General features: G+C 40.1%; 1 protein-coding gene across 18 annotated transcripts in view; it reads left to right on the top strand.

The window, feature by feature from the left end:
- LOC149263957 (serine/arginine-rich-splicing factor SR34-like) overlaps positions 1–9,188 on the top strand; it is a 103,814-nt gene extending 94,626 nt beyond the window's left edge. For 15 of the 18 annotated variants that reach the window (XM_089427098.1, XM_089427104.1, XM_089427092.1 and 12 more), the window contains 3 exons: positions 8,415–8,454; positions 8,568–8,636; positions 8,804–9,188. In XM_089427098.1, the coding sequence (XP_089283224.1) occupies positions 8,415–8,454; positions 8,568–8,630 (103 nt within the window). In that variant the 3' untranslated portion in view covers positions 8,631–8,636; positions 8,804–9,188. Of the gene's footprint in view, positions 1–8,395; positions 8,455–8,567; positions 8,637–8,803 lie in introns of all 18 variants that reach the window. The other 3 variants (XM_089427115.1, XM_089427120.1, XM_089427109.1) reach the window with 3 other exon arrangements.
- Positions 9,189–14,877: the final 5,689 nt, after the last annotated feature.

The raw sequence follows: 14,877 nt of genomic DNA, 5'->3' as shown, positions 1-14,877 counted from the left end.
CAAGCCCTATTGTATACTGTGTATACTAGTGTCTTGTATCTGGGCTTTGTAAGGGCCATGATCCCTGGTACAAGAGGCCTATGTTTGTTTTATTGAAGGAAAAATAAAAACAAGTTTTGGGCCTACAAAATTTTGTTTCCTTTGTTGGTTCACTGTTGTTACATTTCTGCTGTGCATTGCTTTGTTGATTCACTGTTGTTACATTTCCACTGTGCAAAGTGATTGAAGTTGTGTATATCAGTGTGTTTATGATTGTGATTAGACATAGACCTGATCTGAGGTATTAGAAAAAATCCACACCCTTTCTCTGGAGAAGCTTGTGGTCCCCATGCAATTCCTTAGTTTCTCCCTCTAATCTCTCTTTCTAGCAGTATCAAGAATTGAGTTCTTTGCAACAAGGACAATGTCTGGGGTAGCTATTGGGCAAATATCCTCTCCATGCCTTGGGATTTTGGCAAAATGGTATTTCAAGCAGGTGATTTCCGCCAAACATTTCCATTTCACATAGCTTGCAACTCAGCTTTGTTCTATTATCACCTCACATGGCTCACCATACTCCCACTTTTGGTCCAATGGCTTTGCCATTTTGTAGAGCTCTGATTAAATTTTTAAGTTTTTGACCTATGACAAAACACAAATGTGGAAATTCAAAAGAGGGTAAGAAGAGGCAGTCTTTAAATTTATACTATATACCAATCTTGGAAAACAAAGAAAATGAAGACAATTTTTTTTTACATACCTGGAAATATGATATGGTATATTGAAGTAAATCTCCACTCCAAAAATGCTCAGCTGATGGCAAAGAAAACTATGGATTCTCTCTTTTTTGTTTGATCAAAAATGGTCACAAGACACACAACCCTTAGAGCTCAATCTTAGCATGAGAAAAAACTAAAAATGACCTTTGAAAAACCCAAACCAAAACTTTATATTGCGCTTTCCAGCAGCAGGGTGATAATTTCCTATCGACTCGTGATAATTTTGGCTGGGAAAATTATCACGATACTTTGAAGCGATAATATCGACGAGTTTTGTTTTGGTGATAATAATGCGATATGTGCAACACTGCCCAAAAATTATTGTTGTATTTTAGTAGGTTACAATGAAATTTCAAGGATGGTCTCTATCTGTATGATCTATCTATAGCTTCTTCCTAGAGATGGGAGGTTCATTAGATGGATGTCGAATGTGGTTTCCTTCATGGAAATCTTCAAGAAAATTTTTATATGTAGCAACTAGCAACCATCGGGGTTTTTTCAATAAGGTTTAACATCACTAGTTTGTCAACACAAGAAATCTTTATATGGACTGAAGAAAGCATCTCACTATTGGTTCAAGAAGATCCACAATCTTTTCCTTTGATGTGTTTTTTGTCATTGTGAGAATGAGCATGCTCTCTACATTTGCCATCATACCAGTAGCTTAATCTCCAGACAGGTGGCTTGATCTCTTCAATTAATGAAATAAAGCTAAGGCTTCAAGAATCATTTGAAATGACTAAACTTGGTCTTCTTCCCTACTTCCTAGGCATTCAGATTACTCAGTCTACCTTTAGGATCTCTCTCTCTCTCAACCTCAACATTTTCAAGATTGTTGCAATGCTTTGGGATGGAGGATTGTAAGTTGGTTAACACTCTTCTTGTCACTGGGATGAAGTCTAAGGCAGATTGCCTCTCTCCTATATTTGATGCTACTACCTGTTGCCTTTTAGTGGGTAGTCTTCTTTACCTTATACTTGATCCTTGGTTTCCTTTATTATTAGTTTGTGTCATAGGTATATGCAGGCACCTCATGTTGGCAGGTGCTTAAGATTTTGGCAATATTTGAATGGTGCCACTCATGTGGGTTTTCACTATGTACCAATTACCCCTATTCATCTCAAATGGTACACTGATGCAGATTGGGTCAATGATTGTGATGGGTGTTGTTCCACCTTTTGTTACTTTGTTTACTTGTAGTTTCAGACTAGTTTCTTAGTGTTCTAAGAAACAACTGACTGAGGTTCTATCTTCCGCAGAATCTGAGTCTTCCGATGCTATCTTAGATAGGAGGCATCTTGTTTGTGACTCTTGATTAGTTGGGTCTTCCTCAAAAGGGCCCCACTCCTGTCTATTGTGACAATCAAAGTACCGTCAAACTCATTCATAATACTATGGGTCTTGTTACTGCTCAAACTAGGAGGGGATCCTATAAAGAAACTACTAGGTCAAGTGGCAACAATGGAGCGAGAGCCCATTGTCACCTCAGCTAAAGCTCCCTGCTCTTTACAAACTTTCACTGATGGGAGGAGTCCCGATATGAGAGGAATCACTAGAAATGATAGATCAATGATGGGATGAAAGGTGATTCCTAAAGCCTATTCACAAGAGAGGCTCAAATAATTGGCTTGCTTGCTTTAGAAGCAAGGTGATTGGCTCTCTAGGAAGGGCTAAGGGGATACCTAGGCTTAGGTTTGGAGAATATCCCTTAACAAGAGGTATCCTAGACCTAGGGATCCCAAAGGAGAAATGGTTTCTATGTAATCCTTGTGGAATTTGAGTCACAAAGTTGTGGGACCACAAAGAACCCAAGTGGGCCCAAACTAGGTCAAGGGTATGGAGTTGATCGACAATAGAGGGGCTTGACCAAGTTAGGGAGGAGAATAGGATCAAAGGAATAATTTTCTTTGAAATTCAAGTGCAATGATCCAAATGAGGACACTAACCCAAAGCAACCTAGGGAGAGGAATGATCCTTGAGCTAGGGCTTACAATATCTTGGGATTCCATCATCGGATTGAGCTTAAACTTGGAGGACCCCTTGAGAAGACCCCAACGTAGTTGTGGACCAATTTTCAAGGGTTTTTGATGGCTACAAAAGATTTCGCTTGATGCCCTAGGAGACCTTCTAGGGTTAGGCCTAGAATGGAGGAGAAAAAGGTGGAAAAGGTATTCGTTTAAGTGACCACAAAGGACTAGACCAGTGCCTTGCCTTTAGGGAGAGATGGAGTCAAGGTGATTTCAAAGTTTGGAGAACCTTTTACCCAATCAAGGAGACCTTAAGCAACTTCGCATAGCATCTAGGGCATGAAATCAGTTACCAAAGGTATTTATACTTCAATGTGCAAGATTTGATGGCTTATCAAGGTAACATCAATGATTTTTTTAACTCTAGGAACATTCATTCACCATACAAGACACATGTAATATATGAAACATATCAAAAGTCCAAGATTCCACGATTTTGCATTAATTGAGGGCAATTTCAGATCTAGAGAGTGAAAATCACATACATTATTCATGTGACAAGATAAACGTAAACATAAACATGAAAAAGAGCACTTACATGTATAGTGAGTATATCCAACCATCAATTCAAGACATAATTTGAAGCTCCAAGACTAAGAGATAGTAACCAAACATCAAAATTCATCCATGAAACCAAACTCGTCCTCCAAAAGGAAATACAAAATTCTCTCAAGAGATACTATTCCAATCCAAGTGATGATGAGAGGAATGAATGAGGCTCTCATTTATTTATACAATCCATAAGTGTTAAAATTGGCAACTAGGGCCAAACTCCATGTGGGTCCTCTTATTTTTGGCAGTTGATATTTTTCTTGGATTCCTCTCGTTGAGAGGTGTAGGATTGATCTAAAGATCATTCGATTCCGACATGTATTCATGGAGATATGAATTTATTTGTGTTATGTGACAATTCGTCAAGGTTGGCCAACAACCAAATTAACCCCAACTTATCTCAAAATTGCACTATAAATAGAGGTGGCTTACAAGTCATTTTAGACACACATCTCTTGTGATCTCTCTCCACTTGTTTGGGTTTTGGTGGTAGGAGAGATCTAAAGGAGAATATGCTGCCCTAGAGGAGATCTAGCCCTAGCCCTAGACGCAGTCAAAAGAGAAGGCTCTTCGCAGTCAAGGAGGGAGCTCTATCCGCAGTTCTAAAGTGACCTAGCCGCAGTCTTAGGAGGAGACACCTCTACGCAGTCAAGAAGGGTTTCATATGCAGCAAGAGGAGGAACCTCTACGCAGTTTAGAAGGGTTTCATATGCAGCAAGAGATTCTAAAACGATGTCTTAATGGAGACCTAGCGGCAGTTAAGAAAAGGAGAATACATTGTCTCCATGTGCCCTAGACGCAGTGAATGAAGGATGCCCTAGCCGCCGTCAGAAGAAGCCCTAACTGCAGTCTAAAGAGAAACTTAGCTGCAGTAGAAGGAGATCCCTAGCAACAATTAAGGAAGAGATATAGCCGCAGTGGAAGGGAGTTCTGGCCGCATTCAAAGGAGGCCTATATCCACAGCCAAAAGAGCCTAAGCCGCAGCAAGAAGAAGACTGGTCAGCGTGGACATTTAAGGGTTGTTTCAGGGGTCCAATTAGAGGGCAGAACTGCTGGTTGGTAGGCCGAGGCTAGGAGGTTTGATTGAGCACTTGCTGGAGGGTTAACAATCACTCTAATAAGCTGCCACAGGCCTGTTCTAAGGGCTGTTGGATGCCATTGTAATAAGAGGAGGGCATAGCCATTGTTCAGCCACTGTTAAGGGCTAGAAGGCTGCTTTGAATAGTAAAGGGGACAACCTTCCCTTGGAGAACAATTGCAAGACAAATCTGGGCAGATTTTGAGATTGTTAGGAGATAGTACTTTGGACCTTATTCAGGCCCAGTCTTGCTGAGCTAGGCTGCAGGCCATAGCCAACAACATGATATTAGAAGGACTGCGTTGAGCAACATGGTGGTGTAAGGGTCTCACCTTAGAGAACCTTATTCTAGAAGCTTGATATGTTGCAATTAGTTGAAGATTGAGGGCTTCTCTATCAGTATTTCGAGCTGCAGCCCTTGGTGCCAAGAGTATAACTCCATTGTGTCATCTTCATGGTGAAGATATTTTATTTGGCAAGTCAGTATTGACTTTGAATCATTGTACTCTATCTCTCTCTTTCTCTCTCTGCTAAACTATTGAAGACTAAAGAAGATTTGATCAAGGGTTTCCCCACATTGGGGTTTGTCCTTGGCTGGTGCCACATCTTGTGTCCTCTTGTCTTGGCTTGTCTTCTGTTGTTTATGTTTATGTTCTATCTGCACTTTATTATTATGCTGATGTGATTGCTAATCTAAATATTGTCATTGGGCTAATATGAAAAATTGAAGTAAATTGCTCTAAGCATAGAACATACCAAAATTTAACAATAAGGGAGTTCGAATAGCCTAAATGGCGTAATCAAGCCCCAAATAATAAAATAATGTACAATAGTAACATGACTTGGTGACAAGCCCACCAAGATAGCTCAATAATACAAAGATGAAGCCTCTCAAGAGGGCAAATAGTAGATATAATGAGTTGTTGGGCCATTGAGGAGGCCTAGTGGAGTCCAAAGTGTGCCAATGTGAGAGAATAGGCTCCAAACATAGTGATCAAGGGGTGGCCCCTTGATATCCAAGCAAATCCAATGTGGTGTCCCCAAATGGGTGTGGGGGCACAATGACATCCTCATGGGTCTCCAAGTGAATTGATGATACCTATATACCACATGTAAGGGATAAAATGATGACATAATCCCTCCCTCTGTCTCCCATGGTGAGACATATCCTCATATGGGCCCTGGAACATTTTCCAAGTGTGTGGTGCAAGTGTGAAGCCGACTGGGCATGGTGGTCCAGGTGCATCATCCTCATCCAAAAAGGTGGAACATGAGCAATCAATGAATGGTGCTGAGGGATCCATGAAGTGGTAATCTGCTTTTTGCTACGGTGGAGGCCCATGGTTCTTAACGCTCACCCTACAAGTGCCAATATGACCCTCTGGAGGGCTTGGACCCCATATATAGGGAGACCAAATCCCAAATGGAGACCCACCTACAATCTTGTATAAGATCCAATGTGTCTCCTCGTCTTCCAATACAACAAATCATTAAAGTAATTGAGTAAAAGAGCTTACAAATCATGGAAAACAAGTGGACACTTCATAGTGGCATGCCCTTCCATAGTGGGCTTTGGCATGTACAGGTGTCTCCAAGCTTAATAAAAGGGTTTACCTAGGATACTATTAAGTGGTTTCAACCTTTAAAGGCAATGACATGTCCATGGTACATTCATCAAGTGGTAGGTGGCATGTGATATAATGATGGAATGGAGTGGGGATCAGGGGAAGGCTCCCAGCCATATGCCACAGGGCAAGGGTAGCTATAATAAGGGAAGTCCACACTTGGGTATATGAGTGTAGGAGGGAGCAATCGTGGTACATGAGTTACCCCGACATTTGTTTTTCCACCCTTCATATGCCTTTTGCCTTTGATTGATTTTTCTTCATAACTGCTCGGGGCTTTAGGGGATGAGAACATGATGTGTAGGATATAATGGGGATTACTCCCTTAAGGTGGGGCAGTTCATTGCCCACCAAGGGTTGGGAGTCGGGACAATCATGGGTTCCTTTATGATGAAAAGGGTCAATATGAGGGACCCTAGGAACCAGGGTGATGGCCACAACGATAGGGGTAGAGCTCATGTTCGACTTTTGCCCAAGTGCTAAATATGTATGTCCCGACCATCTTTTGCATTTTATGGTACATTTCTTGTTGAGAGTGGCCAAAATATGTTTTTGTTTTTTCGCTGCATCAACCTCTGGGCATTGTTCCAGGTCCGACCCAAGGTGTGGACAAGGTGAGGGTGAAGCTAACTCCTTGTGGACCCAATGGAAAAATGTGGACCCGGATGGGAAAAGTGATGAATGGGGTTATAATAAGCGGTGGGGAGGTGGTGTATATGGTGTTGGGAAGCGGGTCCACACAACCAAAATCGGGGTTTCCCATGTAGTGCCATCCCGATTCCCTAAAGCTAGTAGCTAGTAAAGGAGATCCCATGGGACTAGGATACAAGGTTAACCATCAAATTGGGCAGAAGAGACAAGAGTACAAACCTAGCTCACTCTTTCCGCCGAATCCTCCCACTAATCCATGCCCAAAAGTGTCCATGATAAGTAAATAAAAATACACAACTACACAATGAAAAGCCATACCTTCGGGGTTGGAGGGCCCACCTTCTAACATACGATCATAACAGATAGGTGAGGGACCACATGGCTGGCTTTGGTGGCAGAGATAATGGCACATTGGGCTATCTGGTGGCTGCAGGCTGCCTGCTGAGGACCATCTAGGAGAAAATTTTTCTGCTCTGGATGCCACCCATGGATGGTAGGTAACTGGTCTACATAAGTCTAAACATGTTCAGCTTTAGATGCACCATATCATTATCTCTATGCTTTGGGACATATTATGCTGGTTTTTGTTCCTTCATATAGACCATCTAGTGGAATCTGTGATTATGTTGCATGTTTCTTTTGAGAATTGTCGTGCAAAAGTGAATGGGCTTTAGCCTAAAGGGCGGACTAGAGATTTTCTGATTTGAAGGTACTGGGGGTTGCTCTTCATCTAAAGAGACCATAGTAACATGTGTGCTATATCAAGCTTGAGTGGTTGAGTTCTTTGAACTTCATGCAGGAGGCTTCAGGGTCAATCCCCTGGGCAGGTTCCCTCTCTTGCCTACCTCACTCGATGTCCCTACTGGCTCAGGCACCATAATCAGAGCCTCTGGGTTTACACTGGGTACAAACTGTCAAATGTGGGGAGGCGCTCGAGGGTTTTTCTGTGAGGTTTTCCTTATAGGAAATGTGCAACATATCCCCTCAATTAGGCAAGAGACATAGGCCTGTGTATTCTCCAATGGTAGAAGAAATGAATCAAGATAAATATTTGAGAAACTTTTTATCTTGTGCTAGATCCAAGGGATTGGAAATTGCTTTGGAGCTTATCTGTAACTCATATAAGGCACACGAAAACAGATTTAGATGTAAAAAATAAATAAAAGAGAATGATGAATTGCTATTTTGGGTGCTTGGGGTTTAAAAAGCAGAAGTTGAGATTTTGCATTTTGAATTTCAAAATATGAAATGCTAAAACCCCCTTGTTTGATATTTAGAAAGTAGAGAAGAGCATACGGAGGAATTCTAATCTTCATCAATCAGAACAACTTGAGCAACGATTCTTGAACAATAAGATGACATAAACCCTTTTGTTGTATTAAGTACTTCTACATTTTTGATCCTTTTCACTGAATAATTATTGATCTACGCATATTACAATATCTCATAGCTAGAGATGATAAAATATTTAATGACTGGCTTTTATGAGTGGCTACAATTTGAATTTTGAATTGTGTAAATTAATAGAGGTCTCAATATTTATGTAAATATGGTAGGGTGTGTGCTTGACAAAAGTTATTGATGAAACCATTGAGAGATGAGTTGTCTATGAATCATAGAGAAGATACGATTGAGTAAATAGCTGAAAGGAAGTTCCTGTTGCTATTTTTGGGTTTTGCATCATAAAAATTGATGTTTGATTAGTCACTCTTGTGATTTGCAGATCTCGGTCAAGGTCTTTAACAAGGAGCCCAAGACGCCCAGTGAGTATTTGTTTTCTTAATTTGATTACAAGGCAGGAAACTTGTAGCTATAGAATTAAACAATGTAAATATTGTTTTTTTTACGTTATTTTGATTTTGAATTGTTGCTTCAGCCTCTATCCAAGGTTCATGGTCGAAGTGCTAGCAAGAGTCACAGCTCATCTCGTTCTCTTTAACTAGCGGTATTATATCCAGATTCCATCTCACATCCTCTTTATTATAGAAAAATCTTAATTATGTTGATGCCTAATGCAGATTGGACTCAATTTTGTTTTGCTTTAGAAATCATATTATGATTTGCTAACTTGTGAGATGAGAAATTTCACTGAAAGTCCTTTGCTTCTTTCAGAAATAATTAATGCAAAATTCCAGAGCGAGGAACATATAAATCAAGAATTATGAACACTGGTTTTAGTTCTTGAAAGAAGATTGCTTGGGACTGCCATATGGCAATAATTAGCACATGTTGCAGCCAAACTAACCTTTGTTTTAGTTAGCAAGGAGCCTCTTTCGTGTACCCTTCGGCTTGAATTTGTCATTTCTAGTATATATGATGTTTAGCTTGAACTTGTCATTTGAGTAGATGAGTTCCTGAAGTGTTATTGCAGTTGCAAAATTGGACAATTGCGCTCTTGATTTACTTCTGCAAGATACTGTGGACAAGTCTATTTGGCCTCATCACTGATTGTTCTTTATTATTCCAAATCACTGAAGCAGAAAATTTATTCAGTCAATGTTCTTCTCCTTTCATGGATATCTCTGCAAGGGGAAATCTCTTTTGGTGTTTTCCCTTCTTTTGGACATGATTTAGTCTCAAAATCTAGAAAAGTCACTTGGGTGTTAGTATTTCTTGTGTGCAATGTAACATCATAAACACAACATTACATGGGTAATTATAAATAGCAATGCATGTCTGGGCAGTCTTCTTTCTGGACAATTTAAGCTTCCTTCACTGAAAGCTTTGAAGGGACTGTTGTTAATAGCATACCATCTTGACCTTGTTTCTTTGTTTTATTGATACTCATTTAGTATCTCAAGATTCGATTGTTACAATTTTGGAATTGAGCTCATACAATGTACTTTATTATTTGTTGGAGTGGCAGGGGTTTGGTGAGGAAAATGTGGCAATGTTTCTCTGCGAGTCTTATAAGTTTGTAGTGGAGAAATCCTTAAAGGGGTAATTCTATTGAAATAAATCATTCCCATGTGTGTTTCTTTTGTACAATTGGTCCCTTTATATAACAATAGGTGACCATAACAGCTATATCATAAATGTTTTGTTTAGCCGAATGCATCACTATCGCCACAATAATCTTTCCACAAGTCTAGTCTACAGATGTACTAGGGCAAGAAGTGTAAAAGGTTTGCCCAAGATCGATGGGTCTATTTTCAAACCATAATTCCTAGGGACAAGCAATAGAAGTCTACGAAAGAGTCAAAGATGAGAAGAAAAGCGAGAAGTTAGGGATGGAGATCACTTGATATTTAAAAGGAGAGATTATTGTGGAGATAGTTATGGATATGGTTAAACTAAACATCTAATCATGACATAGCTATGATGGTCACCTACTGTTATATAAAGGGACCAATTGTAGAATAGAAACACACATTGGAATGATTTGATTTCATAGAATATCCCCTTTTGGGGTTTCGTCACTATGACTTCTTTGTGTCACTTGCTTCAATATATGGTTTTGTATATTTGCTGCTGACTAGTGAAACTAACATAGGAGGGAATCATGCTGCCATACTGCCCCCCTGCTTTGAAGATCGATGCGATCAAGGTGTTGGTTTCCTCTTTGAGAAAATCAATCAAGATCACTCCATCTCGCTTTATAAAACGATCAAAGGGGATCTCAGAGGTACCCATTTCTCCAACAAATGTGCAACGTATGGCTTTGAGTCTTGCAGATTGGGATTTTGTTGGTCAATTTATGGCTTTGAGTCTTGCAGATGGCTTTGAGGTACCCATTCCTCCAACAAATATGCAACGTATGGCTTTGAGTCTTGCAAGTTGGGATTTGTTGGTCAATTTATTAGGGTTCGACCCTCTCTCAAGGCCATGACAATTTGAATTAAAAAAAACTAGTATTGTCTGATCAAAGGTTAGCTAGGTCATTATTTTTGTGGGGTTTTTATGTTTTCTACTTTGAAACTAGTGAGGATAGAGACTTTATATTTAGAAATGGGCCATACTTCTTTTTGGAACCTAAGGGCTTGGCTTGAATAGATTAACGTTGGATTTTAGTCTTGATAATGACATTTATTTTGTTGTACTTGTATGGGTAAGATTTCCTCACCTTCACTTAAATTGTGGGAACAATGAGGTCTCAAGGAGTACCGAGAACACACTAGGAAATTACATTGATAAAATAGAGCCGAGAGACGAAATGATGGCTTGTGTGTGTATCTGTGTCGAAGTAGATTTGGAAAAGGTTTTATTAGAAGCAATATAGCTCACACTGGATGAATGGAAACATTTCCAACTTGTGGACTCTGAACAACTTCCATTCAAGTGTAAGCAATGCTTACGAATATGGGCATTATGCCAAGAATTGTCCCAAGATATTAACAATTGAACGAGGGCCCCAATAGAAAGAGGACTAGTGGGAATAGGTTAGAAATAAGATGACTAACAATAGGATAGGAACTACTTAGCAGTGAAAGCAAAACCTCTTCCCATTAGTCTCATCTCAACTCACAAAAGGAACAAGAACAACTGGGAAATCATTCAAAGCCGGTGCATCAAGAGATTAGGGAGCTGGAACCAAGGACACTTTATTAATTGGATTGAAAGGTATAGCAAACAACCCCCATAAAAACATGTATGAACTTCTCTCCTAGTCCTAAGATGAAAACATATGTGCATTTGAAATAGTGGGAACCTTTATGTTTAATATTAGGTCTACTATATTCAATCTAGTGATTGAGGAAAACATTAATTTCATTCCGTCACCAAACAAAGATCCTATCCTGAGTACAAGGGCATCCCTCATCTCCAAACAAAGATCCTGTTAATTCAGATACCGTCCTCGGTCATTAGGATTCATACAAAGATGAGTATCGTTGTGATGAGGATAGGGAAGAGCAAGTCACAAAAGGAAAACATTGTAGAAAGCCTAAGATAAAACCATATAAAGAAAAAAGAGACGAAATGGTTGAAAAGTATATAGAACTAGGGAAACAACATACCATTTCAAATCTAATGGGGAAATAATCTACAAGGAACCAAAGTGGGCTAAATCCAAAAGCTAATGGAACTCAAACTTCTAGGTAAATGATAGTTTTTGTCTCCTTGAATTGTAGGGGATTAGGTAGTGTTACCTACCAAAATGGGTAACCCCATAGGAGAAAACCTTTCTCCTACATTTGACGTCCAACAAGATAGACAATCAGCGAACAATCTTTGACAACAACTATTTGATGGTGATATACCATGTGCCTCTGCCATTTGCATCAACCATATGCCTCTCCCCATTCGACATTACCACTTGGATGAATGTGGGCTTCTGTTCAAAAGGTACCTTGATCATTTTGCAATCGAGTGCTTAAACTTGTTTGTTTTGGGCATTTGGTTTGGGTAAAGGGGTGATTTGGAAGATTGACCGATATTGACTATAAATTTGTTCTCTCACCTTACCACAGGGGTTAATCTTTAGCAGTAGTCCAGTGGGACCTCCCTTAATGCCTTAGGGTTATAGGAGGGGCACTTCTTGGAAAACTTAGATTAAGATGGCATCCTCATTATTCCCTATACCATAATTGACACTTTCCGTCCCACATTACAAGCCCCATATGCCACATCCATTCTTTGGGTGTAATTTGTCATTGGTTCTTTGGGATTTGCCCTGGAGGTTGATGTAGATAAAAGAATGAAGAAACATATCATGGCCACAACAAAAGAAAAAGAAGAAAACCAAAATGCAAAAGATGGCCAGGAGATAAATTAGTGCGTGGGAAAAAACCTAGCATGAACTCTGGCCTCCTATTTAGCCATCACTCGGTTCCCGAGCACATGATGCTCCTTTACATCAACAGGAACCCTTGCATGTCCCAACCCTGGTGAGTGATGCATTGTCTCACCTTAAGGGGTAATATAAATGCTATATCATAAAGAGAAATGTTTAGTCCTTGAGCTAGATGCGGTAATACAAAGTATTGTCAAGAAGAAGTAAAAGTTGCACAAGATGGGTTGAGAAAGTTGGTCGAGTTGGGTAACCCATGACTCCACAATTGCTCCCTCCTTTAAATTGATACACTCAGGATGTGGACACCCCCTTAGTTGGTCCCTTTGACCATGGAACTTGGTCATGAAGCCTTTTACTCCCCATTATCACATGTTTGCACTAACAACTATTGATTGAGAGTTTGACTCTGGAACTGTCACTTCCCCTCGAGGGTTGGAGGCAACTAATAGGGTTGACTATTAGCCACCTCTATCAAGGTAGGGAACACCTTTAGATGTCGGAATGTGATCCTTGTTTGAAGTATTAATATGCTCTTAACATTTAAGTTTGGTCCACTTAGATGCATACATGGTCTCAGTCTTTGATTGATGGTTGCTTTTAGTTGAGTTCATGTTGTTTTTGTTAGGTGTTTCACAACAGCCTAGGCCTTCACGTCACCCACTCCACAAGTACCTAGGTCTCTTCAGAGAGATATATGGCTTAGCAAATGCAACGTTGAGAGAGTTGGGCCTCCTATTGACTTGAGCAAATGTTACATGTTCCAAAGCACCCTCAGGATCCAGGACGTTGGTCTACTTTGATCTGGCATTGAGGATTCTTCATGATGACACCATCGGAGATAGCATGCCTGCGGGTTGACCGTGAAAAACTTCATGGGCATGACTTGATTCAGAGACCAAATGAGGGGTTGATCTTGGTACTGTCACTTCCCCTTGAGGGTTGGAAGAACCTAATAGGGTTAGATATCGAAAGGTGATCCTTGTTTGAAGTATTAATATGCTCTTAACATTCAAGTTTTTCCACTTAGATCCTATATTGTCTTATTCTTTGATGGATGGTTGCTTTCACTTGAGTTCATGTTATTTTTGTCAGGTGTTTCACAACAGCCGAAGCCTTGATGGCACCCACTTGACAGGTACCTAGGCCTCTTCAGAGAGACAGATAGCTTAGTAGATGCAATGTTGAGAGAGTTGCTCCTCTTGATGACTTGAGCAAGTGTTACATGTTCTAGAGCATCCTCAGGATACAAGAAGTTGGTCTGCTTTGACCTGGCATAGAGTATTTTTCATGATGACACCACTGGAGCTAGCATGCCCTCGGATTGGGCTTGACACAACTTGATGGGTAGGACTTGATTTAGAGCCCAGATGAGGATGGTCTCTCATTGAGAGACTTAGGAGGGTTTGTTGCAGTTAGAGAAGCCCTAGCACTGTACAAAGAGAGGCCTTATTTTGACAGTTGGAGACCCATGGAACTGACATGATGGCACCCCAGTTGGACTTGGGACCTTAGAGGAGGGTTTGAGGTACCTTCCTCTAATTTTGGATGATTCTAGCACTATCGCACCTTTTCACACCTCATCGCACCTTGAAATGGCATTTGAAGTGCTAAAAGGGCATGACGTCAACCTTTTTGGAAGCTACGACTCACACGTGTGGGTATTTATGGCTTATTTTGTCACTTAGCTAGTGGGATGGCCAGTAACTAAAGGTTATTTTGTGTCAAACTTGATTTAGGGGCTTCATTAATCACAAAATAGTTGAGGTAGCCCTCATATAAATAGAGGTCACCTCATTTGTCTTTTCATCATCACTTGTGGATCAATTCAGCCTCTTTGAAAGATTTCTGTCTAGCTGAAATAGACTTGTATCTTGTGGAGATGTGATCTTAGGTGGAGTATTTGCTTGTGGAGACATTCTCTTACTTTGGAGACATCATTTTGGAATAATAAAGGATTGGTTCCTACATTTTCTTGTAATTATTCACAACAGGGGAAGATTCACTTGGACCAGTAAGTGACTTGGCCCTTGACTAGTATGGAACAATACGTTTTGGCATTTAATTCACACTCAACATTTTTAACATTGGTTCGTTTCAGAAATTTGCATAACGGGTCAGGTGATTATTCTCGTTAATATCTACATGGAAGTTTTATATGCATAAAAAGTGAACTGTGGGGAATCTTTATTAGCCTCGAGGGCGACAAATCATTGGGCCAGTAGCATTGTGGCAGGTGATTTTAAGGTTTAACATCACTCAATCAAAAAGAGAAAATGGGTGTATCATACAAGATCCTTTTTGAGAGCGAATTGAAGATATTATTTCCTCATATGTCTTAGTGGATGTCAAACACAACAGGGGAAGATTCACTTGGACCAATAAGTGACTTGGCCCTTGACTTATTGCTGCAAGTCTTGACAGATTTCTGGTGTAAAGCTCTGTTTGGGAAAGTGAA

Source organism: Pinus tabuliformis, chromosome 6 (assembly GCF_031772625.1).
Source record: "Pinus tabuliformis cultivar Carrire ecotype Pingquan chromosome 6, CPIR1, whole genome shotgun sequence".
NCBI lineage: Eukaryota > Viridiplantae > Streptophyta > Pinopsida > Pinales > Pinaceae > Pinus > Pinus tabuliformis.
This window is presented reverse-complemented; position numbering and strand designations above follow the sequence as displayed.